Source organism: Nyctereutes procyonoides, unplaced genomic scaffold, assembly GCF_905146905.1.
Source record: "Nyctereutes procyonoides isolate TBG_1078 unplaced genomic scaffold, NYPRO_anot_genome, whole genome shotgun sequence".
In the NCBI taxonomy this organism is placed as follows: Eukaryota; Metazoa; Chordata; class Mammalia; order Carnivora; family Canidae; genus Nyctereutes; species Nyctereutes procyonoides.
In genome coordinates, this window is record NW_026575126.1 from 53,154,694 (window position 1) to 53,175,963 (window position 21,270).

At 41.8% G+C, this 21,270-nt stretch overlaps 1 protein-coding gene across 7 annotated transcripts in view; it reads right to left on the bottom strand.

Moving 5' to 3' along the window:
- LOC129519985 (transport and Golgi organization protein 1 homolog) overlaps positions 1 to 21,270 on the bottom strand; it is a 51,719-nt gene that overhangs the window by 12,934 nt on the left and 17,515 nt on the right. For 2 of the 7 annotated variants that reach the window (XM_055340844.1, XM_055340845.1), the window contains exons 2-4: positions 19,130 to 19,232; positions 8,872 to 9,003; positions 1,378 to 1,399 (exon numbers count right to left, since the gene is read on the bottom strand). The exons of 3 other annotated variants lie outside the window; for them this stretch is intronic. In XM_055340844.1, the coding sequence (XP_055196819.1) occupies positions 1,378 to 1,399; positions 8,872 to 9,003; positions 19,130 to 19,159 (184 nt within the window). In that variant the 5' untranslated portion in view covers positions 19,160 to 19,232. The remainder of the gene's footprint in view (positions 1 to 1,377; positions 1,400 to 8,871; positions 9,004 to 19,129; positions 19,233 to 21,270) is intronic. 2 more of the 7 variants (XM_055340843.1, XM_055340847.1) reach the window with 2 other exon arrangements.

A 21,270-nucleotide genomic window follows, 5' to 3' on the forward strand; every position in this document is an offset into this window, starting at 1 on the left:
CATTTGAAACCTAGATGACCTTATTTCAGTGAGATCCCTACTTAAAATATTTTCAAAAATAAAGAAGTGCAATAAAACATCTTCTAATTTTTCTCCCATCTGTAGACACCATTCTTGGAAAATTTAATCACTTTATTTATTTTTTTTTAATTTTTTTTTAATTTTTTTTAATTTAATCACTTTAAATGCTTATGTCATCACCAGAGATGTAAGAGAAAAATCAAGCATCCTATCAACTTACATTTCTCTCCTCCAATGATTAAGGTACATAAATAATTCCTTGCAAACAACCTAAAAGGAACAAAACCATCCTTGACTCCTGGTTTGTGTCACATCCACTTCCAGGTGCTACTTGGAATTCCACACAAGGAAAGCTCAAAATGTCAATTGACTGACTACTCAAAGGCCTTCAGTGACTTCCTGCTGTTCACAGACTTTTATGAACCCTAGGCTGGGGGCTCTGGAGGACAAGGTCTTTGGAATCAAACATGCTTGGGGACAGTCACCACATTACACACAATCCCTGGAGGGCATGGATAACTCACAGTCCCTAGAAGCCAAGCTTTTTTCATCCCAACATGAGAATTTTACCCTCCACCCTTACAGGAAAACAACACTCATGAAGTATCCTATCACAGGTGGATAACACATGTAAGCTCTAGAACTACACAGACTCCTGTAACAGGCATTTAATTCTCTTAGCCAACCACAAAGTACAAACTTCTCTTCTACTGCCTCAGTGTGAGAGCTCTCATGCCCTGAGATCTCTCTTCTCACCACCAGTACTGCGGTACTCAAAGTGAGAAACACCAGCACTCAAGGCTTTGCTAAGTGCCAGGCAGCACCATGGCTCTCAACAGACAGCATCATGGAATCACTACAATCCATGAGGCCCTGAAATAATACGTTACCCCCATTTGCGCATGCTCATTTCCACTCATTTGTTCCCCTGGAAGGAAAGGCTCCCTCCACTGCAGACTCAAACCATGGTTTAAACCTCTCTTGTGACATACACTGCCTGGCAATATCTGGCTTCTTGTCGAAGTTTAGCCTTTTTGATAGAATCAAAGGAGTGTTTTCTAACCTTCACATTTCACCAAGAGCCAAGTCAGGATTCTATTATCACTTGCCTCCTAAACATCTCTATGAAAGATTACAGTCTTTCTCTTCTCCCTACTCCCATAAAATGTTCCTCCTCCTCACCTCTTAAGAGATGGCAACTCCCTCCACATTGTCACTTAGATTCCAAATGGGGAACAGGAAGATTTTCAAGAGTTAGCAAGTCAATTACACATCAGAAGTCACCATATTTAACCCTAGTTAAAACAAGCTGTACTGAGAAAATATTACAAAGAAAACTAAAGCCTAAAATCTTACCTTGATATTCTTGAGGCTCTACCTAAGAGAGGAAGAAACAAAATTAAGTTTGATGTCAAAACATATTATTAGGAGGAAAGCCCAGTCCTGGAGAAGTGAGAACTTTAAAAATCCCTGCTGGAGTTTTCCCTGACAGAAAAGGGCTTAGCAGGGAAATCAGGCAGAACCGCTGGAGGGGCAGTGAAGCCCCCTCCAGCAAGAGCCCCAGAGTCACTATAAGAGGAGGGGAGCCCGGGGGAGGGGGCGGGCAAAGCTCACTGCAAACCACAGTCCAATCTCGGTAAAGGGCTGGAGCACCACAGCCCTCCAGGGCATTCGGGAGAAGCCAGTCGGTTAGGCGAGCCAGCTCTGTACATAGGTGGCTGTCCACTGTCTCCTTCGGGAGAGTCGGTCCCCGGGAGTGTGGGTCCAGCGGCCCAGGGCCCCAGATCCCTGGGCGCCCAAGTGAACAAAGCCGCCAATCCTGCATTTCCCCTGGGACAGGCAGAAGCAGGGAGGGCACAGGAAAGCGAGGACTCTATGGCCACCAGGCCCACCCCCAAGCTGTGCAGATCAGTGCACCTGCACCTGCCCCCGGGAGCATCTAGCCCAGGGCGGACTGGGAGACTGCAGTTAGTTACTTGCAGGGAGCTCCACTCCAGAGCTGGAAATCTGGCTACTGCCATTCTTATTCCTCTTTGTTTCACCGTGTGCCCAGGAGAGGCGGGGCCTCTAAGGAACAAAGGCCTTACAGGACAAACAGCTCATACTGAGCCCAGCACCTGGCAAGGGGGGGGCATCTTCGCCCAGGCACAGACACCTGAGAATCAGCACAGTAGACCCCTCCCCCAGAGGAACTGCTGGAAGAACAAAGAAAGAGCAAGTTTACTGACCAAGTGGCACTGGAAAGCTACAGGACTGAGAGAAAATAGTATATAGAGCTAGAGGGTCCTTTTTTTTTTCTTTTTCTTGTTTCTGTTTTTCCATTATGACTCCATTTTATATCAGACTAAAAATTTCCAATATTTTTTCTCCTTTCCCACGTTAACTACAGTTTTTTACCAGCTCTTCATTTCTCGGCTGGGTACAGTATACTTTATCGATGGTACATGACAAGGTAGGGTTCCACAAGCCTCTCCCCTTCCTCAGGGTCTGGGATGTAAATTGGAGGTCAGGAGATTCTCAGTGTGTTGGGGGATTAATTTGGGGCAGGGACCCCCCAGCAGCTGAGGGCCACTCTCTTCCTCTTGTTCTTGCTGGGGCTGGTGGTTCAGGAGGCTCTTACTCCTTGGAGGCCATGTGGACCATGAGGTCCACCACCCAGTTGCTGTAGCCAAATTCATTGTCATACAAGGAAATGAGCTTGACAAAGTGGTCATTGAGGGCAATGCCAACCCGGCATCGAAGGTGGAAGAGTAGGTGTCACTGTTGAAGTCGCAAGAGACAACCTGGTCCTCAGTGTAGCCCAGGATGCCCTTGAGGGGGCCCTCCAATGCCCCCTTCTTGATATCATCATATTTGGCAGCTTTCTCCAGGTGGCATGTCAGATCCACAACTGGCATGTTGGGGATGGGGACATGGAAGGCCATGCCAGTGAGCTTTCCATTCAGCTCAGGGATGACCTTGCCCACAGCCTTGGTGGCACCAGTGGAAGCAGGGATGATGTTCTGGGTATCCCCTCGGCTGTCATGCCACAGCTTCCCAGAGGGGCTGTCCATGGTCTTCTGGGTGGCAGTGATGGCATGGACAGTGGTCAAGAGGCCCTCCACGATGCCGAAGTGGTCCTGAATGACTTTGGCCAGAGGAGCCAAGCAGTTGGTGGTGCAGGAGGGATTGCTGACAATCTTGAGGGAGTTGTCATACTTCTCGTGGTTCACACCCATCACAAACATGGGGGCATCAGCAGAAGGAGCAGAGATGATGACTCTCTTGGCCTCACCTCTCAAGTGAGTCCCAGCCTTCTCCATGGTGGTGAAGACCCCAGTGGACTCCACAACATACTCAGCACCAGCATCACCCTATTTGATGTTGGCAGGATCTCACTCCTGGAAGAAGGAAATGGACTTCCCATTGGTAACAAGTTTCCCGTTTTCGGCCTTGACCATGCCATGGAATTTGCCGTGGGTAGAACCATACTGGAACATGTACACCATGTAGTTGAAGTCAATGAAGGGGTCATTGACGGCGACAATATCCACTTTGCCAGAGTTAAAAGCAGCCCTGGTGACCAGGTGCCCAATACGACCAAATCCGTTCACTCTAACCTTCACCATCGTGTCTCAGGGATGTGGCTGGCACTGTACCAGAAGATGTGGCTGTCTGTCGAATGGGGAGGAGCATATAGCCCAGCTCTTCATTTTTAAGTTTTTTCCTTTTTGACTTTCATATTTCTACAATTAAATGTCTTAGATATATTTTTCATTTCTGGATTCCCTTCAACGTATTCAATTTAATTTTGGTAGATATACGAGATACAGATTTTTGTTTTTTGCTTTTTCTGCCTTGCTTTGTTTTACAAGAGTGGAAGTTAGTACCTTCTAAAACAGGATGAACATACACCCAGAACCAAGCGGAATACTGTGTTAGTTCATTCTGTGAGATTATATTCTCTCTTTCCCTTCCCATTCTGCCCCCCTATTTATCTTGTTTATATTTTGGTGGTCAATGTTGGGGCTGTCTAGAAGTATTGCTGGTTTATATAAATTTGGGATTGAGCATCTTCTAACATACAGAACAAAATACCCTTGGAACCAAGAGAATCACCTAAAAGGACCCCTCAGGTAGACTACATTCTCTCTCCACTACCACTTCCTCACGACTACCATCTCCCCACCACACCTTTTTTCCTTTTTCCTCTTTTTTTCTTCTTTCTTTTTCTTCATCATGTGTTTTTAATTTTTGGCTTTTTCTACTTTGTATTAAAATTTGTTTTTCACTTCAGTGGTCCTTTTGATTTATTTTGTTCTGTACTTCTTTTTCTTTTATTTTCTGGTCTCTGTCCTCTTCAGAATCATCTAGGGTGTATTTTATTTATGTTGTGGGTGATATTTTTGACTCATCCCACTCATACAGCCACAATGCACTGGACAAAATGACTAGAAGGAAGAATTCACCACAAAAGAAAGAACCAGAAACAGTACTCTCAGCAACAGAGTTACAGAATTTGGATTTGAATACGATGTCAGGAATTCAATTCAGAAGTACAATTATAAAGCTACCAGTTGCTCTGTCAACAAAGCATAGAGGACTCTAGAGATTTCATTACTGCAGAATTGGGATCTAATCAGGCCAAAATTAGAAATAGATTAAATGAAATGCAATCAAAACTGGAAGTTCTAACTGCTAGGTTTAATGAGGTGGAAGAGAGCATGAGTGACATAGAAGACAAGTTGATGGTAAGGAAGGAAGTTGAGGTAAAAAGGAAAACAATTAAGAGCCCATGAAGAAAGGCTTAGGGAAATAAATGATAGCTTCAGAAGGAAGAATATATTTCTGATTGGGATCCCAGAAGAGGCTGAGAGAGAGAGAGAGGACCACAAAGTGTATCTGAACAAATCATAGCCGAGAACTTCCCAAATCTGGAGAAAGGAAACAGGCATTCAGATACAAGAGAGAGGACCCACCCACAAAAAATAAATAAAAACAATTCAACACCTCAACACTTAATAGTGAAACTTGCAAATTTCAAAGATAAAGAGAAAATTCTTGCAGTGCAAAACAGATTCTTAACTTATATGGTGAGAAATATCAGATTAACAACAGACCTCCCCACAGAGACCTGGCAGGCCAGAAAGGGCTGGCATGATATATATAGGGTACTAAATGAGAACAATGTGCAGCCAAGAATACTTCATCCAGCAAAACGTCATTCAGAATAGAAGAAAAGATAAAGAGCTTCCAGGATAGGCAGAAACTGAAAGAATATGTGACCACCAAACCGGCTCTGCAAGGAATATGAAGGGGGATGCTGTAAAAGAGGAAGCCCAAAGAAATAATCCACAAAAACAGGGACTGAATAGGTAATATGATGACGCTAAATTCATATCTTTCCGTAGTTACTCTGAATATTAATGGGCTAAATTATCCTATCAAAAGATGCAGGGTATTGTACTGGATAAAAAAAAAAAAAGCAACATCCATCTATTTGCTGTCTACAAGAGACTCATTTTAGACCTAAGGACATCTCCAACCTGAAAATTAAGGGGTGGAGAACCATCTACCATTCAAATGGTCCTCAAAAGAAAGCAGGGGTAGCAATCCTCATATCAGATAAATTAAAGTTTATCCCAAAGACTGTAGTAAGAGATGAAGAGGGACACTATAACATACTTAAAGGGTCTATCCAACAAGAGGACTTAACAATCATGAATACTTATGCCCTAACGTGGGAGCTGCCAAGTGTAACAATCAATTAATAACCAAGGTAAAGACGTACTTAGATAATAATACACTAATAGGAGGAGACCTCAACATGGCACTTTCATCAAATGACATACCTTCTAAGCACAACATCATCATAGAAACAAGGTCTTAAATCATACACTGGGCCAAATAGATTTCACAGATATATACAGAACTTTCCATCTGATTGCATATTCTTCTCAAATGCACATGGAATTTTCTCCAGAATAAACCACATATTGGGTCACAAATCAGGTCTCAATCAATACCAAAAGACTGGGATTTCCTCCTGCATATTTCAAGACCATAATTCTTTGAAACTAGAACTCAATCACAAGAAGAAATTTGGAAGAAACTCAAACACATGGAGGTTAAACAGCATCCTACTAGGATGAATGGGTCAACCAGAAAATTGGAGAATAATTAAAAAGATTCATGGAAACTAATGAAAATGAAAATACAACTGTTCAAAATCTTTGGGAATACAGCAAAAGCGGTCCTAAGAGGGAAACACATCGCAATACAAGCCTCCCGCAAAAATTGGAAAAAACTTAAATACACAAGCTAACCTCACACATAAAGGAACTGGAGAAAGAACAGCAAATAAAACCTACACCAAACAGAAGAAACTTATTAAAAAGAAACCTTATTAAAAAGAAAAAAGATTCAAATTAATAAAATCATGAATGAAAGAGGAGAGATCACAACCAATACCAAGGAAATACCAACTATTTTAAAATCATATTATGAGCAGCCATATGCCAAGAAACTAGGCAATCTAGAAGTGGATGTATTTCTGGAAAACCACAAATTACCAAAACTGGGATAGGAAGGAAGAGAAAACCAGACAGGCCAATAACAAGGGAGGAAATTGAAGCAGTCATCAAAAATCTCCCAAGACACAAATGTCCAGGGCCAGATGGCTTCCCAGGGGAATTCTATGAAATGTTTACAGAAGAAATAATACCTATTCTACTAAAGATGCTTCGAAGGATAGAAAGAGATGGAATACCCCAAACTCATTCTATGAGGACAGCATGACCTTGATTCCAAAACCAAAGACCGCACCAAGAAGGACCAATATCTCTGATGAACATGGATGCAAAAATTCTCAACAAGATCCTAGCCAGTAGGATCCAACAGTACATTAAGATTATTTACCATGACAAAGTGGGATTTATCCTAATAATGTTGTTAGGGGGAAGTGCATCTGTAGAGGGCAAACAGAAAACCGTGGTTATTCTTTTAACTTCACATGTTGCTAGGAACCTCTGAGCTTCCCTGGCCCTTGTCACCTAGTCCCACAGGCGGGGGAAGTGAAAAGGTGGAAGGGCACACCAAATACGATCATCTTGTTTTTGAAGGGAAGATTTCTACATTGGGAGGGAAAGGAAGAAATACTCACTTAGAAATAAACTCAAAAGTTTTATGTTCTTAGAGAGCTCTACCCTCAAGTGAAACTGTCATCAGAGCCTAATGGGAAGTTTCCCAAAGACTAGTGAGGATAAATACTCAACTCCAGTGCTCTCTCCTTCCTGTCTCACCTGGGAGTAAACTCAGCCTAGCCCCAGATAAGTAGAAAACTTCACACTAATGTCCTAAGTGGGTAACATACACATAAAGGAATACCAGTAGAATGGAAAAGAGAAATATTTGAAGCAATAATGGCTGAGGATTTTACAAAATTAATATAGTCACCAAATCACAGATCCAAGAAGTGCCAAAAATCAAAAGCACAATAAATAGCAAAACAAACACACAAACAACTAACAAAAAAAAAAACCCAGATATGCCTAATATATAACATTCAGCTACAGATCATTAAAGACAAGAAAACAATTTTGGAAATCTAGAGCAGGGGTTGGGGTAGGTGGATGAAGAGAGAGAGGGGAGAAGTCACACCTTACCCAAGGGGAACAAGTGTAAGAACTATATCACACTTCTTTTCATAAACCATCCATCAAGAAGGATAAAATGTATAAAGTGTTAAAGAAACATCAAACTAGAAACATCAAACTGGCCAGTGAAATGATCCCTCAAAACACACTACAAAGTAAGGAAAACTGTCAAGGATAATGATGGGCATCACTTCAATGGTAAAAGAGTCAATTCTCCAAAAAGGCATAATAATTTCTAATGTGCATGCATTAATAACAGTGTCAAAATACATGAAGCAGAAACTGAAAGAATTGCTGATGGAAATAGATGAACCTATTATTACAGCTGGAGAATTCAAAATCCTCCATCAGTCACTGACAGATCAACGGATACAGAAATTCCATAAGGACACAGGTGAACTGAACAGCATCATCAATCAACTGGATCCGTTAATATCAGTAGAATACTTCATCCAACAACAGAAGAATATACATTCTTTTCAAGCTCACATGGAACATTCACTGAGACAGGCCATATTTGGGGCCCTAAGATACATCTGAACAACCAAAGAAATAGAAATCACAGGAAGTATGTTCTCAGATCACAAATGACTCCAACAGGACATTAAGAACAGAAGGACAGGTGCAAAATGACACAAAAAATGAAGATTAAGTAGTATACTTTTAAAGAATTCATGGGTTAGAGGGGAGGTGGGTAAAGGATGGGTGAAAGAAATGAAGGGGATTTAGAGTACACCTAATGTGATGAGCACAGAGTAATGTACAGAACTGCTGAATCACCATACCATGTCCACCTGAAACTAACATTACACTGTCAGTTATACTTGAACTTTACTTTGATTAAGATTTTATTTATTTATTTGAGTGGGGGGAGTGCACGTACAAGCAGGGGGAGTGGCAGGGAGAGGGAGATGGAGAAGCCCAATTCAGAGCTCCATCCTAGGACCTTAGGAATATGACCTGAGCCAAAGGCTGATGCTTAACTGACTGAGCCACCCAGGCATCCCTATACTTAAACTTAAAAAAAAAAAAGAACATATGGATCACAGAAGGCACTTCAATAGAACTTTATAAATATTTCAATCTAAATAATAATGAAAAATGAGCACATTAGAAGGAAATTTGTAGTAATGAATGCATATAAAAGGTTCAGTGACTATAACATTTTTCTGGTTACTTATGAATAAATGTATAGAAAGCACTTTAGTATACTTACAGCAAGGATGGTTCTCCAGAGGTAAATTAGAAATGCACAAATTCCCAAGGATGCAGTTATAACGGTAAGGGTCCACAGAATCTCAACACCATCAGAGCCAGGAGGGAAATGGCCAGGCAAAATACAGACAAACTGAAATAACATTTGAGATAATGAGGAATCTCAAAGACATTTACAACTTATCTGTCAGGAAGAATAAGCTTTATAAACCCTCAGCCAGCCTATAGGAGGTAAGCATACCTCTCAAATGCCTCCTCATACAGGAGAAGGAGCACAAATTGATTACAAAGGAGCAGGGGAAAATTGTTCGGAGTGATGAGTGTGTTTGCTTTCTTACTGTGGTGATGGGTTTCATTGCTGCTTACCTATGTCAAATATCAACTAACTATAGTCTTTAAAAAGATTCTGTTATCATAAATAAATTATATCACACTGAAGCTGTGGGAAACATCTAATAGGCAAATCTTAAGAGATTGTGTTTTGCCTACAAACGCATTGCAAATTTTTTTCTATAGTGAACAGAACTTAAGAATTTATAAGCTAATTTCAAATAGACAAAATAAGTAAATGCAAACTTAAAGTAGATAAGAAGTCAGTGACTTCTACTGTACGTCTGAAGTGCGTAGGTAAACTTCTTTGGAACATTTCCAAAACTATACCCAAAATTTATGGAAGAATGAAAGCAAGAAGAAATGTACTAGAGATACAAATAACAATGTTATATAGACAGATGTTGATAGATAAGGACATAAGTGAGAGAGACAGAAGGCTATTGTAATAATTTGGGATTACTATTACAACAAAAATTATAATTATTGTGTAGTTTCTGAAAACATTGATATTTCCTTTCAATGCTCACTTTGCTTCTGAACCACAACCCAAAAGGTCAGATTTCTGAAGTACATGGTAATTTGCATCATCAGGTGATCTCCTATATTTTGATGATACCTGTGAGATTTTACATTACTTGAACATCTACCTCCAAATAGCCAATGAAGGTATTCATGTTCCTATTTCTTGGTATGGTACTTAAATCAATCAATAGCAACTATGAAATGTAATTTCTAAAAGAATACAAACTTCCTGGATATGGTCACCAAAGAAAGAACACATCTCATTTGACAAAAACTAGAGTTAGAAGTATTTGAGGAGAAAAGACACTCACAATGCAATTCATCCTAATTCACACCAAGCTTGAATTTTGTGCAAACACACCTCTCTAGAAAGGAGCCTCTGAAATCTATAACATTTTCATTTTAGTCCTCAAAACTGAGGTCATGAGAACATATGCTGGTGGGAAAACACACTGTATCAGAATAGCCATGGTCTGAAAGACAGAAGGAGCTGTCAACACAATGGTTGATCATGGGGATCTAATACACAAAACAGAGGGCACTGGTAATGAATAGAAAACACCCCCAGTCATAGGCACTCTTGTACATCTGGCAGCTCTCTGGATGCTGATATCAGTAACTGACTCTTAATTAGATTACCTCCAATGGGACCAATAACACTAGGCTCTCAGAGACCATGGCCATGAACAAGTGGAGGTGGGAAACACAAGATGAGTTAGTTTATGCAAGAGCTCAGAGATGAGGGGGAAGGGAGAACTGAACTGATCTATGAGATGCATCCCAGGGTGACGGGAATAATTGCAATAATGCCTACCAAGGAATTTCCTCCTTTGAAGACTCAAAAGAAACAGAATAGAGTCTGTTTTGACTGGATGTATTCATGTGGGATGATTCTGCCTCAATACAAGGGTTGTTCCTGACTACTGGGTCTTTCCAGATCCCTCTCTAAGAATCTGGTGGATGCCAATCTAAATAAGTCTACTTATTACTATAGATGTTCCCTATCTGGCTCTTTCTCTCTCCCCTGGGGATACAAGTTTTGCTTTTTAATGCTTGCTTTTAATGATAGAGTGATATATTCACACTGGGAACCAGGTATTTCTTCATATTTGGACACTCCTAAGGACATTCGGGCCCTTTTTACTCGGGTAAGTCAACACTCTGCACTTACTTGGCCAAAGAAAGGACAATAACTTATTCACTTCCTGATCATGTCACTCCTAGTGATTTTCCTATGGCAAATGTCCCAGCAGAATGTGGCCAATTAGTGTCTGCTGGGCTTCTCAGGGCTCTCATTGACTTGACAGGATACAGACTCCCTGGGGTCAGCTTCCAAGAACAGAAGGAAAGGGTTGAATGCAGAGTTATGGGAAGTCAACCACCCAGGAAGCACAGAGCACAAAGGACATTTCACTTTTTAACTCTAGTACCTACACCGATGATTAAGATACCACGGTTCCCCAGGCTGCCAAAGTTCACAAATGTGAACAATATGCTGATAGGAACACAAACTACATATAAGATGGACCCAAAACTTACAAGGCTTGAAGGAGGATCTTGACCAGGCTTCCAGGAGCAAGTCTAATACCCATAGCTCCTATAATTAGTTCCTGACTTATTTGTGTATTTTTTTATTTAATTCATTTACTTGAGAGAAAGTGAGTGACAGAGAAGGCATGAGTGTGGAGGAGGGACAGAAGGAGAGGCTAAAGCAGACTCCCCTCCCCCATAGTAGGGAGCCTAATGTGGGGCTAGATCCCAGGACGCCCAGATCATGACCTGAGCAGAAGGCAGCTGCTTAACCAACTGAGCCCCCCAGGTGCCCTGAGTTCCTGACATTTTTAAAGTCAATTTTAATGAGATATAATCTACATATCATACAAGCCCCCTATATAAGACATAATGGTCAATGGCTTCTATATCTTCACAAATCCTTCCTTCTTGATACAATGAACCTAGTATTTACAGGTTTCCATCCAGCCAACACTGCTCTTTTTGGACCAAGCGGCACAGACAGAACCCAGAATTGATGTGGACGGCTGTGGCCACAACCCCTTCAGGCTTACCAAGAAACCTGCCCTGTGGTTCATGATCTTCAGAAAGAACTGAAGTTTTTCTGAAGTTCCCATCAAGGAGACTGAAAAAGATATTTAACCACAATGCAAAAGAACCCAATAGGATGGAAGACACCACCAGCAGCTTCTGGGCACCTGGGCAGCTCAGGCAGCTAAGTCTTGGTTTGGATCAAGTCGTGATCCCATGGTTCTGAGACTGAGGCCTTCTTTGTGTTCCCTGCACATTGTGTTCGGGATTCTCTATCTCCTTCCCCCTCTGCCCTTCCACCAGCACCTGTGCCCTTTCTCTCTCTCTCTCTCTCTCTCTCTCTCTCTCTCTCTCATAAAAAAAAATCTTAAAAAAAAAGGAAGACACCACTGATGTGCCATGTTTACTCACATTTGTGTTTGGGCAACCAGGACACAGGAATAAGGAGAACCAGAAAAGCAGACTCTGCACCTCCATGTCCTAGTGCTTTCAGGGGGCACTGGGACACCAGGAAGGAGGTGGAGATAGGCAGGAGCAGGTTGGGGTGGGATGAGTGTGGAGGAGTGGGAAAGGGGACAAGGTGGTTATTAGGGGATGGGGGAGGATGCGAACAAAGGGTAAGACTGGGGAAGCTGTTTGTCAGGAGAAGAAGGTAGCAGGGACAGTGCCAAGGTTAGATTAAGTCCTGGAAGGGAGGAAGGAGGGTTCAGAAAAGATAGTAGTTCAGCAGGTCAGTAATTCACTAGGTCAGCAGGACACAAGGAGCAGGTTAAATGGACTCTCAGGAGCAGTTGAATTGGAGGAGGATCCCTCTTCCTCCAAGCCTTCTCCTGAGTGAACGTTGCCATAGCAACCCAGAACTTTATAATCTCTCCACCAATCAGCTGCCGTTGCCCCCAGTAGATCAACATGGATACCACAGGTGAACCAATTTTTAAAAAGCCCCTTCCTACCTGGTGCTCCACAACAAAGTACAGTTACCTCCCTAGTTTCTCTAATGGAACACAGACTTGAATGGTGAAGTAAGTTGTCCAATGTCACAAACTACCCTTGGTTTCAACCTCACCATTGAACCTGTTTCATTCTAACAGGTTGTTTTCTGGCACATGGAAAGTCAATGAGATGTTCATAGGATTCTTTTCTGATCGAAGTTGAAGACCACCTCCTCCATGTCCTATTGTATGAGTGCCTTACCTTATAAGTTTTTTCGTTAATTACTACAACTCACTCTAATGTGTTATAGGTTTAAACAAGATCACATTTCTAATATTTTGAAATATTTTTTAAAATGTCAAATTGGAGATACTCTGAACTAGAAATTGCAATATCTAGTTTCCAAGTGTGCTAAGAACAGCTGAAAGAATGTGAAAAATGGCCGCTGCTTCCCTATATCCAGATTTCTGAATCACTCACTCACTCCATAAATACCGACGGAAAGCCCAGACTCTTCTAAGCAAAGTACATCATAGTTAGTGATCCAAAACACACAGCCCAGCGTCATGGGGGTTAGAAATAACGGAGCAAAAATATTTAGTCTAATAACAATACAGCAAAAATATAGCCACAAACTGAAATAAGTGCTATGAAGGGAGGGACCTGGCTAAGATTGTGAAGATATATTGTAGAAGGAAATTGCCTATTTGAGGGGATTAAGGATATCTTCCCTAAAAAACCCCTACTTGCCCTGATGTCTGAAGGATGAATGGGACATCACCAGGTGAGGGGGGCATCGATGTCACTCAAAAGGAACACTCAGAAGTTCATGCATACACTGCAGAAGGTCCAGGGCTAGGACGCCAGGAGTCATTAGACAGGTGGGTTTGGTCCATACCTTCCAGGTTATTTAGAGCCAATATGATAATTGTCACCCAACATCCATTCTCCCTTCTCTGTCACAGATAAAAATCTGACTCTAGGAGAAGCTGCACAACTTGCCATGATCACAGATTCATTCTGAGTTGGATATTTTTTTTATTTATGATAGTCACACAGAGAGAGAGAGAGAGGCAGAGACATAGGCAGAGGGAGAAGCAGGCTCCATGCATGGGGAGCCTGACGTGGGATTCGATCCCGGGTCTCCAGGATCGCGCCCTGGGCCAAAGGCAGGTGCCAAACTGCTGCGCCACCCAGGGATCCCCTGAGTTGGATTTTTTAACTGAGATATTTGCACACCCTGGGATAATTCATTGAGCACTTTTATGTAGATATGTTATACTTCAATTAAAAATTTCTTAGAAAAGAAAAAAGAGACATGTCCCCACAGTGAAATATACCGTTTTAGGTGTATAATAGGAGGATTATATTCATAAGGGTGCACAACCATCATTGCTGGAAACATTTACTTTTAGCTCCATGTTGGCCTATCCTCATTTTTAGAGAAATTATGTAAAAAATATATTTTTAATTGAGTTTATAAAATACACAATTTAAATGCATACATATTTTAAAACAGCTCAATGAGATTTTAACATGGGCATTTGTCTGTGGGAATGACTTACCACCTCAAGATGCTAAGGACATCTCCAGGTGCCTAGCTGGCTTCCCTCTGCTATTTGGTATGCCCCCCAGAATATCCATTAACCATTCTTAAAGCTCCTTAGTAGGAAACAGAAAGGCAGTAACTTAGAATGTCACTTAGAAAGAGGGCTGACCAGAACCTCCCTTGTTCCCTAGAACAGGTTTTCTCCTCAAAGGTGAGCAGAAAAGTCCTAAGAGGCCTCATCCATCTTGGAAGTGATGGCAGCAGCACGTGTCATGGCCCCAGTGGTGTGGGGGCTAGAAGACTTCATCATGGCCCTAAAGAACTCAGCTGGTTCAGACTGAACTGTGGGGAAGGGATCTTCGGGATCCTCATTACCCCTGGCCTCCATGGGTAGGATGACACTGAGGGTACTCCCACCAGACAACAGCACAATGATGTTTCTAATGAACCTGCCACTTGTATCACTGATCACTGTGATGGCTTTGTCATGTGTCAGCACAGCATCAGACACATTTCCTAATCTACATGTAACCTCCACATAAAGGCAATGACCAAGTCTTGCTTCCCCGGGATCCAACTATCTCTTGTACAGCTGAAAACATACTAGAAAGGTTTGTCCTTGGGTGATGTTTTAAGTATCCTCCCTGCTTCACTCAGGTGGCTATTCCTCATGCTCTTTGCAACAGTCTTGGTGCTGGCCTCTGCTGTCGATGCTCTATGAGACACATGATTTAAAGATGTTAAAAAAGCTGATGCTGGAAAGCATTGCAATCACTCATAAAATGACAAAGGAGGATATCAGATAGTTAGACGAGGAACATTTGAGGAAGGGAAAATGAACAGGAGGCGTGAAGTGACAGACCCTTCAAGAAAGAAGGATAATGACAAGAATTAGCCTCTTGGGAACATTGTTGAAGCCCTCAAATATTTTTCTTTAAAAGAGAACCATTTTTATGACGGTGCTGTGCACTTAGGAATGGATTTTAAAACATGACCATATTTGACATATAATTTTCTCAGGGAGTTTACATCAAAACTCCCCTCCACCAACTCTTGACTCAGTATGTGTTTCTTCCAGGAAACCTTTAGCCAGAGTCATCAAAAAGAGAGAGGATAAAAGAAATAAAACCACAAATGTAGCAAGTGAAATAGCAACCAACACCATAAGAACACAAAGGATTATGAGAGAATATTATGAAAAATGATCTGCCAACAAAGTGGACAATCTACAAGAAATGATCTATTCTTAAAAACATATAAACTTCTACAATGAAATGAAGAAGAAATAGAAAATTTAAACAGACCAACTACTAGCAATGAAATGGAATCAGTAATCATAAACCTCTCATCCAAAAGATGAGAACCAGATGGTTTCACAAATGGATTCCACCAAACATTTAAGGAACATTTAATACCTATTCTTCTCAAACTATTCCAAAATACAGAAGAGGAAGAAAAGCTTCCAAATTCATTCTACAAGGCCAGCATGACCCTGATGCTCAAATCAGATAAACATATGACAAAATAAGAAAAACACAGGCCATATCTGTGATGCAAAAATTCTCAACAAGATTTTAGCAAGCTGAATCCAATGAGACATTAAAAAAAAAAAATTCACTCCCATCAAGTAGGATTTCTTCCAGCCATGCAAGTGTGGTTCAATATACACAAATCAATGTGACAGATCACAGTAACAAGAGAAAGTATAACCACCATACAATCACGCCAATACATGGAGAAAAAGCATTTAACAAGGAAAACATTCATTCATTATAAAAACACTCAACAAAGTATGAATAGAGAAAATGTACCTCAAAATAATACCTCAAAGTTCACATATGAAAAACCCACAGCTAACCTCACTCGGTGAAAACCTGAGAGCTTTCACTTGAAGTTCAGTAGCAAGACAAGGATGTTCACTCTAACCACTTTTATTCAACGTAATACTGTGAGTCCTAGTCATAGCGATCACACAAGAAGAAGAAATAAAAAGCATGCATGAAAAAAAAAAGCATGCATGTTGGTAATGAAAAAAAAAACTTTCACCATTTGCAGCTGACACGAGACTATACAGAAAAGACCATAAATATTCTACAAAAAAAACTACAAGAACTGATCAATAAATTCAGTAATGTTTCAGGATATAAAATTAAAGTACAATAATTTGTTGCATTTGAACATGCTCCTAAAGAAGCTGTAGAAGAAAATTAAGAAAAGATCTTAATGTGAGACAAGATTCCATCAAAATCCCAGAGGAGAACACAGGCAACACCCTTTTTGAACTCGGCCACAGTAACTTCTTGCAAGATTCATCCATGAAGGCAAAAGAAACAAAAGCAAAAATGAACTATTGGGACTTCATCAAGATAAGAAGCTTTTGCAAAGCAAAAGATACCGTCAACAAAACTCAAAGACAACCTACAGAATGGGAGAAGATATTTGCAAATGACATATCAGATAAAGGGCTAGTATCCAAGATCTATAAAGACCTTCTTAAACTCAACACCAAAGAAACAATCCAATCATGAAAAGGGCAAAAGACATGAACAGAAATCTCACAGAGGAAGACATAGACATGGCCAACAAGCACATGAGGAAATGCTCTGCATCACTTGCCCTCAGGGAAATACAAATCAAAACCACAATGAGATACTACCTCACACCAGTGAGAATGGGGAAAGTTAACAAGGCAGGAAACCACAAATGTTGGAGAGAATGCAGATAAAAGGGAACCCTCTTACACTGTTGGTGGGAATGTGAACTGGTGCAGCCACTCTGGAAAACTGTGTGGAGGTTCCTCAAAGAGTTAAAAATAGAGGGGAGGGGCAAGATGGTGGGAGAGTAGGGTCCCCAAGTCCCCACCAAATTACCTAGATAACCTTCAAATCATCCTGAAAATCTACGGATTCGGCCTGAGATTTAAAGAGAGAATGGCTAGAATGCTACAGTGAGGAGAGTTCACGCTTCTATTAAGGTAGGAAGGGGGGGGGGGAGAAATGAAACAAAGGCCTCCAAGGGGGAGGGGCCTCACGAGGAGCCCCAGGACAGGAGAGCCCCGTCCTGGAGAAGAAGGAGCTGCACCAATCTTCCCGGACAGAAAGGGGCTCGCAGGGAGTTAGAGCAGGACCCCAGGAGGGCGGGGATGCCCTCGGGCTCCCTGGGACACTAACAGACACCTGTGCCCCAGGGAGAGTGCACCGAGCTCCCTAAGGGCTGCAGCGCGCACGGCTGGACCCGGAAGCAGCTCGGAGGGGCTCGGGTGGAGGCTCTGCGCGGAGGGGGCTGCGCCGCCAAGGGAGGAGCTACGCGGCGGCCCGGCAGAGGAAGAGGCTCCCTGCGGAGGGGGCTGCACGGCTCCGGGAGCAGCTCGGAGGGGCTCTGGCGGTGGCTCCGTGGAGAGGGGACTGCCGGGCCGGGAGCGTGAATACAACAGCGCAGGCCTGGGAGCACAGGGCACCGGGGACACAGCCCAGGATCCGGCCTCCCCCGGGACAGGCAGAGGCCAGGAGGGCACAGGACAGCAAGGACAGGACGCTCCTGCCCCAAGCTGAGCAGATCAGCGGCCCGCCCCCGGACCATCCAGGCCCCTGCAGACAGAGAGCTCTGTAGTTACTGCGGGAGCTGAATCCAGGGCTCCAGAGCTGGCCGTGCCACTGTGGTTGTTCCTCCTGGGGCCTCACGGGGTAAAAAAAACCCCACTGAACCTCACAGTGGACTCACTGGATAAACAGGATAAACATCACTCACTGAGCCCTGCACCGGGCAGGGAGCAGAGCAGCTTCCCCAAGTGCTAACACCTGAAAATCAGCACAACAGGCCCCTCCCCCAGAAGACCAGGTAGCCGGACAGGGGAAAAACAAATAGCACTGGAAAGTTCCAGGGGAAATCAAGGGTCTTACAGTATACAGAATCAGAGGATATTCCTCCGTTTTTTTTTTCTTTTTGATTTCTGTTTGCTTCCCCACCCCGTTCTTTTTTCTTTCTTTTTTTCTCCTTTTCTTCTCAATTTTTTCTTTTTTTCTTCCTTTTTTCTTTTTTTCTTTTCATTCCTTCTTTCTCTCCTCTCTTTTCCTCCTTTTCCCAATACAACTTGTTTTTGGCCACTCTGCACTGAGCAAAGTGACTAGAAGGAAAACGTCACCTCAAAAGAAAGAATCACAAACAGTCCTCTCTCCCACAGAGTCACAAAATTTGGATTACAATTCAATATCAGAAAGCCAATTCAGAAGCACTATAGCTACTGGTGACTCTAGAAAAAAGCATGAAGGACTCAAGAGACTTCATGACTGCAGAATTTAGATCTAATCAGGCAGAAATTAAAAATCAATTGAATGAGATGCTATCCAAATTAGAAATCCTAACGACGAGGGTTAACGAGGTGGAAGAACGAGTGAGTGACATAGAAGACAACTTGATGGCAAAGAGGGAAACTGAGGAAAGAAGAGAGAAATAATTAAAAGGCCATGAGGATAGATTAAGGGAAATAAATGACAGCCTAGGGAAGAAAAACCTACGTTGAATTGGGGTTCCCGAGGGTGCTGAAAGGGACAGAGGTCCAGAATATGTATTTGAACAAATCCTAGCTGAAAACTTTCCTAATCTGGGAAGGGAAACAGGCATTCAGATCCAGGAAATAGATTCCCCCCCTAAAATCAATAAAAACCGTTCAACACCTCGACTTTAATAGTTAAGCTTACAAATTCCAAAGATAAAGAGAAGATACTTAAAGCAGCAAGAGACAAGAAATCCCTGACTTTTATGGGGAGGAGTATTAGGATAAAAGCAGACCTCTCCACAGAGACCTGGCAGGCCAGAAAGGGCTGGCAGGATATATTCAGGGTCCTAAATGAGAAAAACATGCAACCATGTTTTTACTTACTTTACTTATTTTATCCAGCAAGGCTCTCATTCAAAACGAAGGGGAGATAAAGAGCTTCCAATTCAGGCAGGAACTGAAAGAATATGTGACCTCCAAACCAGCTCTGCAAGAAATTTTAAGGAGGACTCTTAAAATTCCCCTTTAAGAAGAAGTCCAATAGAACAATCCACAAAAACAGGGATTGAATAGATATCATGATGACACTAAACTCATATCTTTCAATAGTAACTCTGAACGTGAATGGGCTTAATGACCCCATCAAAAGGCGCAGGGTTTCAGACTGGATAAAAAAGCAGGAACCATCTATTTACTGTCTACAAGAGACTCATTTTAGACAGAAGGACACCTACAGCCTGAAAATAAAAGGTTGGAGAGGGATCCCTGGGTGGCGCAGCAGTTTGGCGCCTGCCTTTGGCCCAGGGCGCGATCCTGGAGACCTGGGATCGAATCCCACATCGGGCTCCCGGTCCATGGAGCCTGCTTCTCCCTCTGCCTGTGTCTCTGCCTTTCTCTCTCTCTCTCTCTCTCTCTCTCTCTCTCTCTCTCTCACTATCATAAATAAATTTTAAAAAAAAGGTTGGAGAACCATTTACCATTCAAATGGTCCTCAAAAGAAAGCAGGGATAGCCATCCTTAGATCAGATAAACTAAAATTTACCCCGAAGACTGTAGTGAGAGATGAAGAGAGACACTATATCATACTTAAAGGATCTATCCAACAAGAGGACTTAACAATCATCAATATATATGCCCCAAATGTGGGAGCTGCCAAATATATCAATTAATAACCAAAATTAAGACATACTTAGATAATAATACACTTATACTTGGTGACTTCAATCTAGCGCTTTCTACACTCTATAGATCTTCTAAACAGAACATCTCCAAAGAAACGAGAGCTTTAAATGATACACTGGACCAGATGGATTTCACAGATATCTACAGAACTTTACATCCAAACACAACTGAATACACATTATTCTCAAGTGCACATGGAACTTTCTCCAGAATAGACCACATACTGGGTCACAAATCAGGTCTGAACCGATACAAAAAGATTGGGATCATCCCCTGCATATTCTCAGACCATAATGCCTTGAAATTAGAACTAAATCATAACAAGAAGTTGGGAAGGACTTCAAACACGTGAAGGTTAAGGACCATCCTGCTAAAAGATGAAAGGGTCAACCAGGAAATTAAGGAAGAATTTAACAGATTCATGGAAACAAATGAGAAAGAAGATACAACCATTCAAAACCTTTGGGATACAGCAAAAGCAGTCCTGAGGGGGAAATACATCGCAATACAAGCAGCCATCCAAAAACTGGAAAGAACTCAAATACAAAAGCTAACCTTACACCTAAAGGAGCTAGAGAAAAAACAGCAAATAGATCCTACACCCCGCAGAAGAAGAGAGTTAATAAAGATTCGAACAGAACTCAATGAAATCGAGACCAGAAGAACTGTGGAACAGATCAACAAAACCAGGAGTTGGTTCTTTGAAAGAATTAATAAGACAGATAAACCATTAGCCAGCCCTATTAAAAATAAGAGAGAGAAGACTCAAATTAATAAAATCATGAATGAGAAAGGAGAGATCACTACCAACAACAAGGAAATACAAATGATTTTAAAAACATATTATGAACAGCTATACGCCAATAAATTAGGCAAACTAGAAGAAATGGACGCATTTCTGGAAAGCCACAAATTACCAAAACTGGAACAGGAAGAAATAGAAAATCTGAACAGGCCAATAACCAGGGAGGAAATTGAAGCAGTCATCAAAAACCTCCCAAGACACAAGAGTCCAGGGCCAGATGGCTTCCCAGGGGAATTCTATCAAACGTTTAAAGAAGAAATCATACCTATTCTACTAAAGCTGTTTGGAAAGATAGAAAGAGATGGAGTACTTCCAAATTCGTTCTATGAGGCCAGCATCACCTTAATTTCAAAACCAAAGACCCCACCAAAAAGGAGAATTACAGACCAATATCCCTGATGAACATGGATGCAAAAATGCTCAACAAGATACTAGCCAATAGGATCCAACAACACATTAAGAAAATTATTCACCATGACCAAGTAGGATTTATCCCCGGGACACAAGGCTGGTTCAACACTCGTAAAACAATCAATGT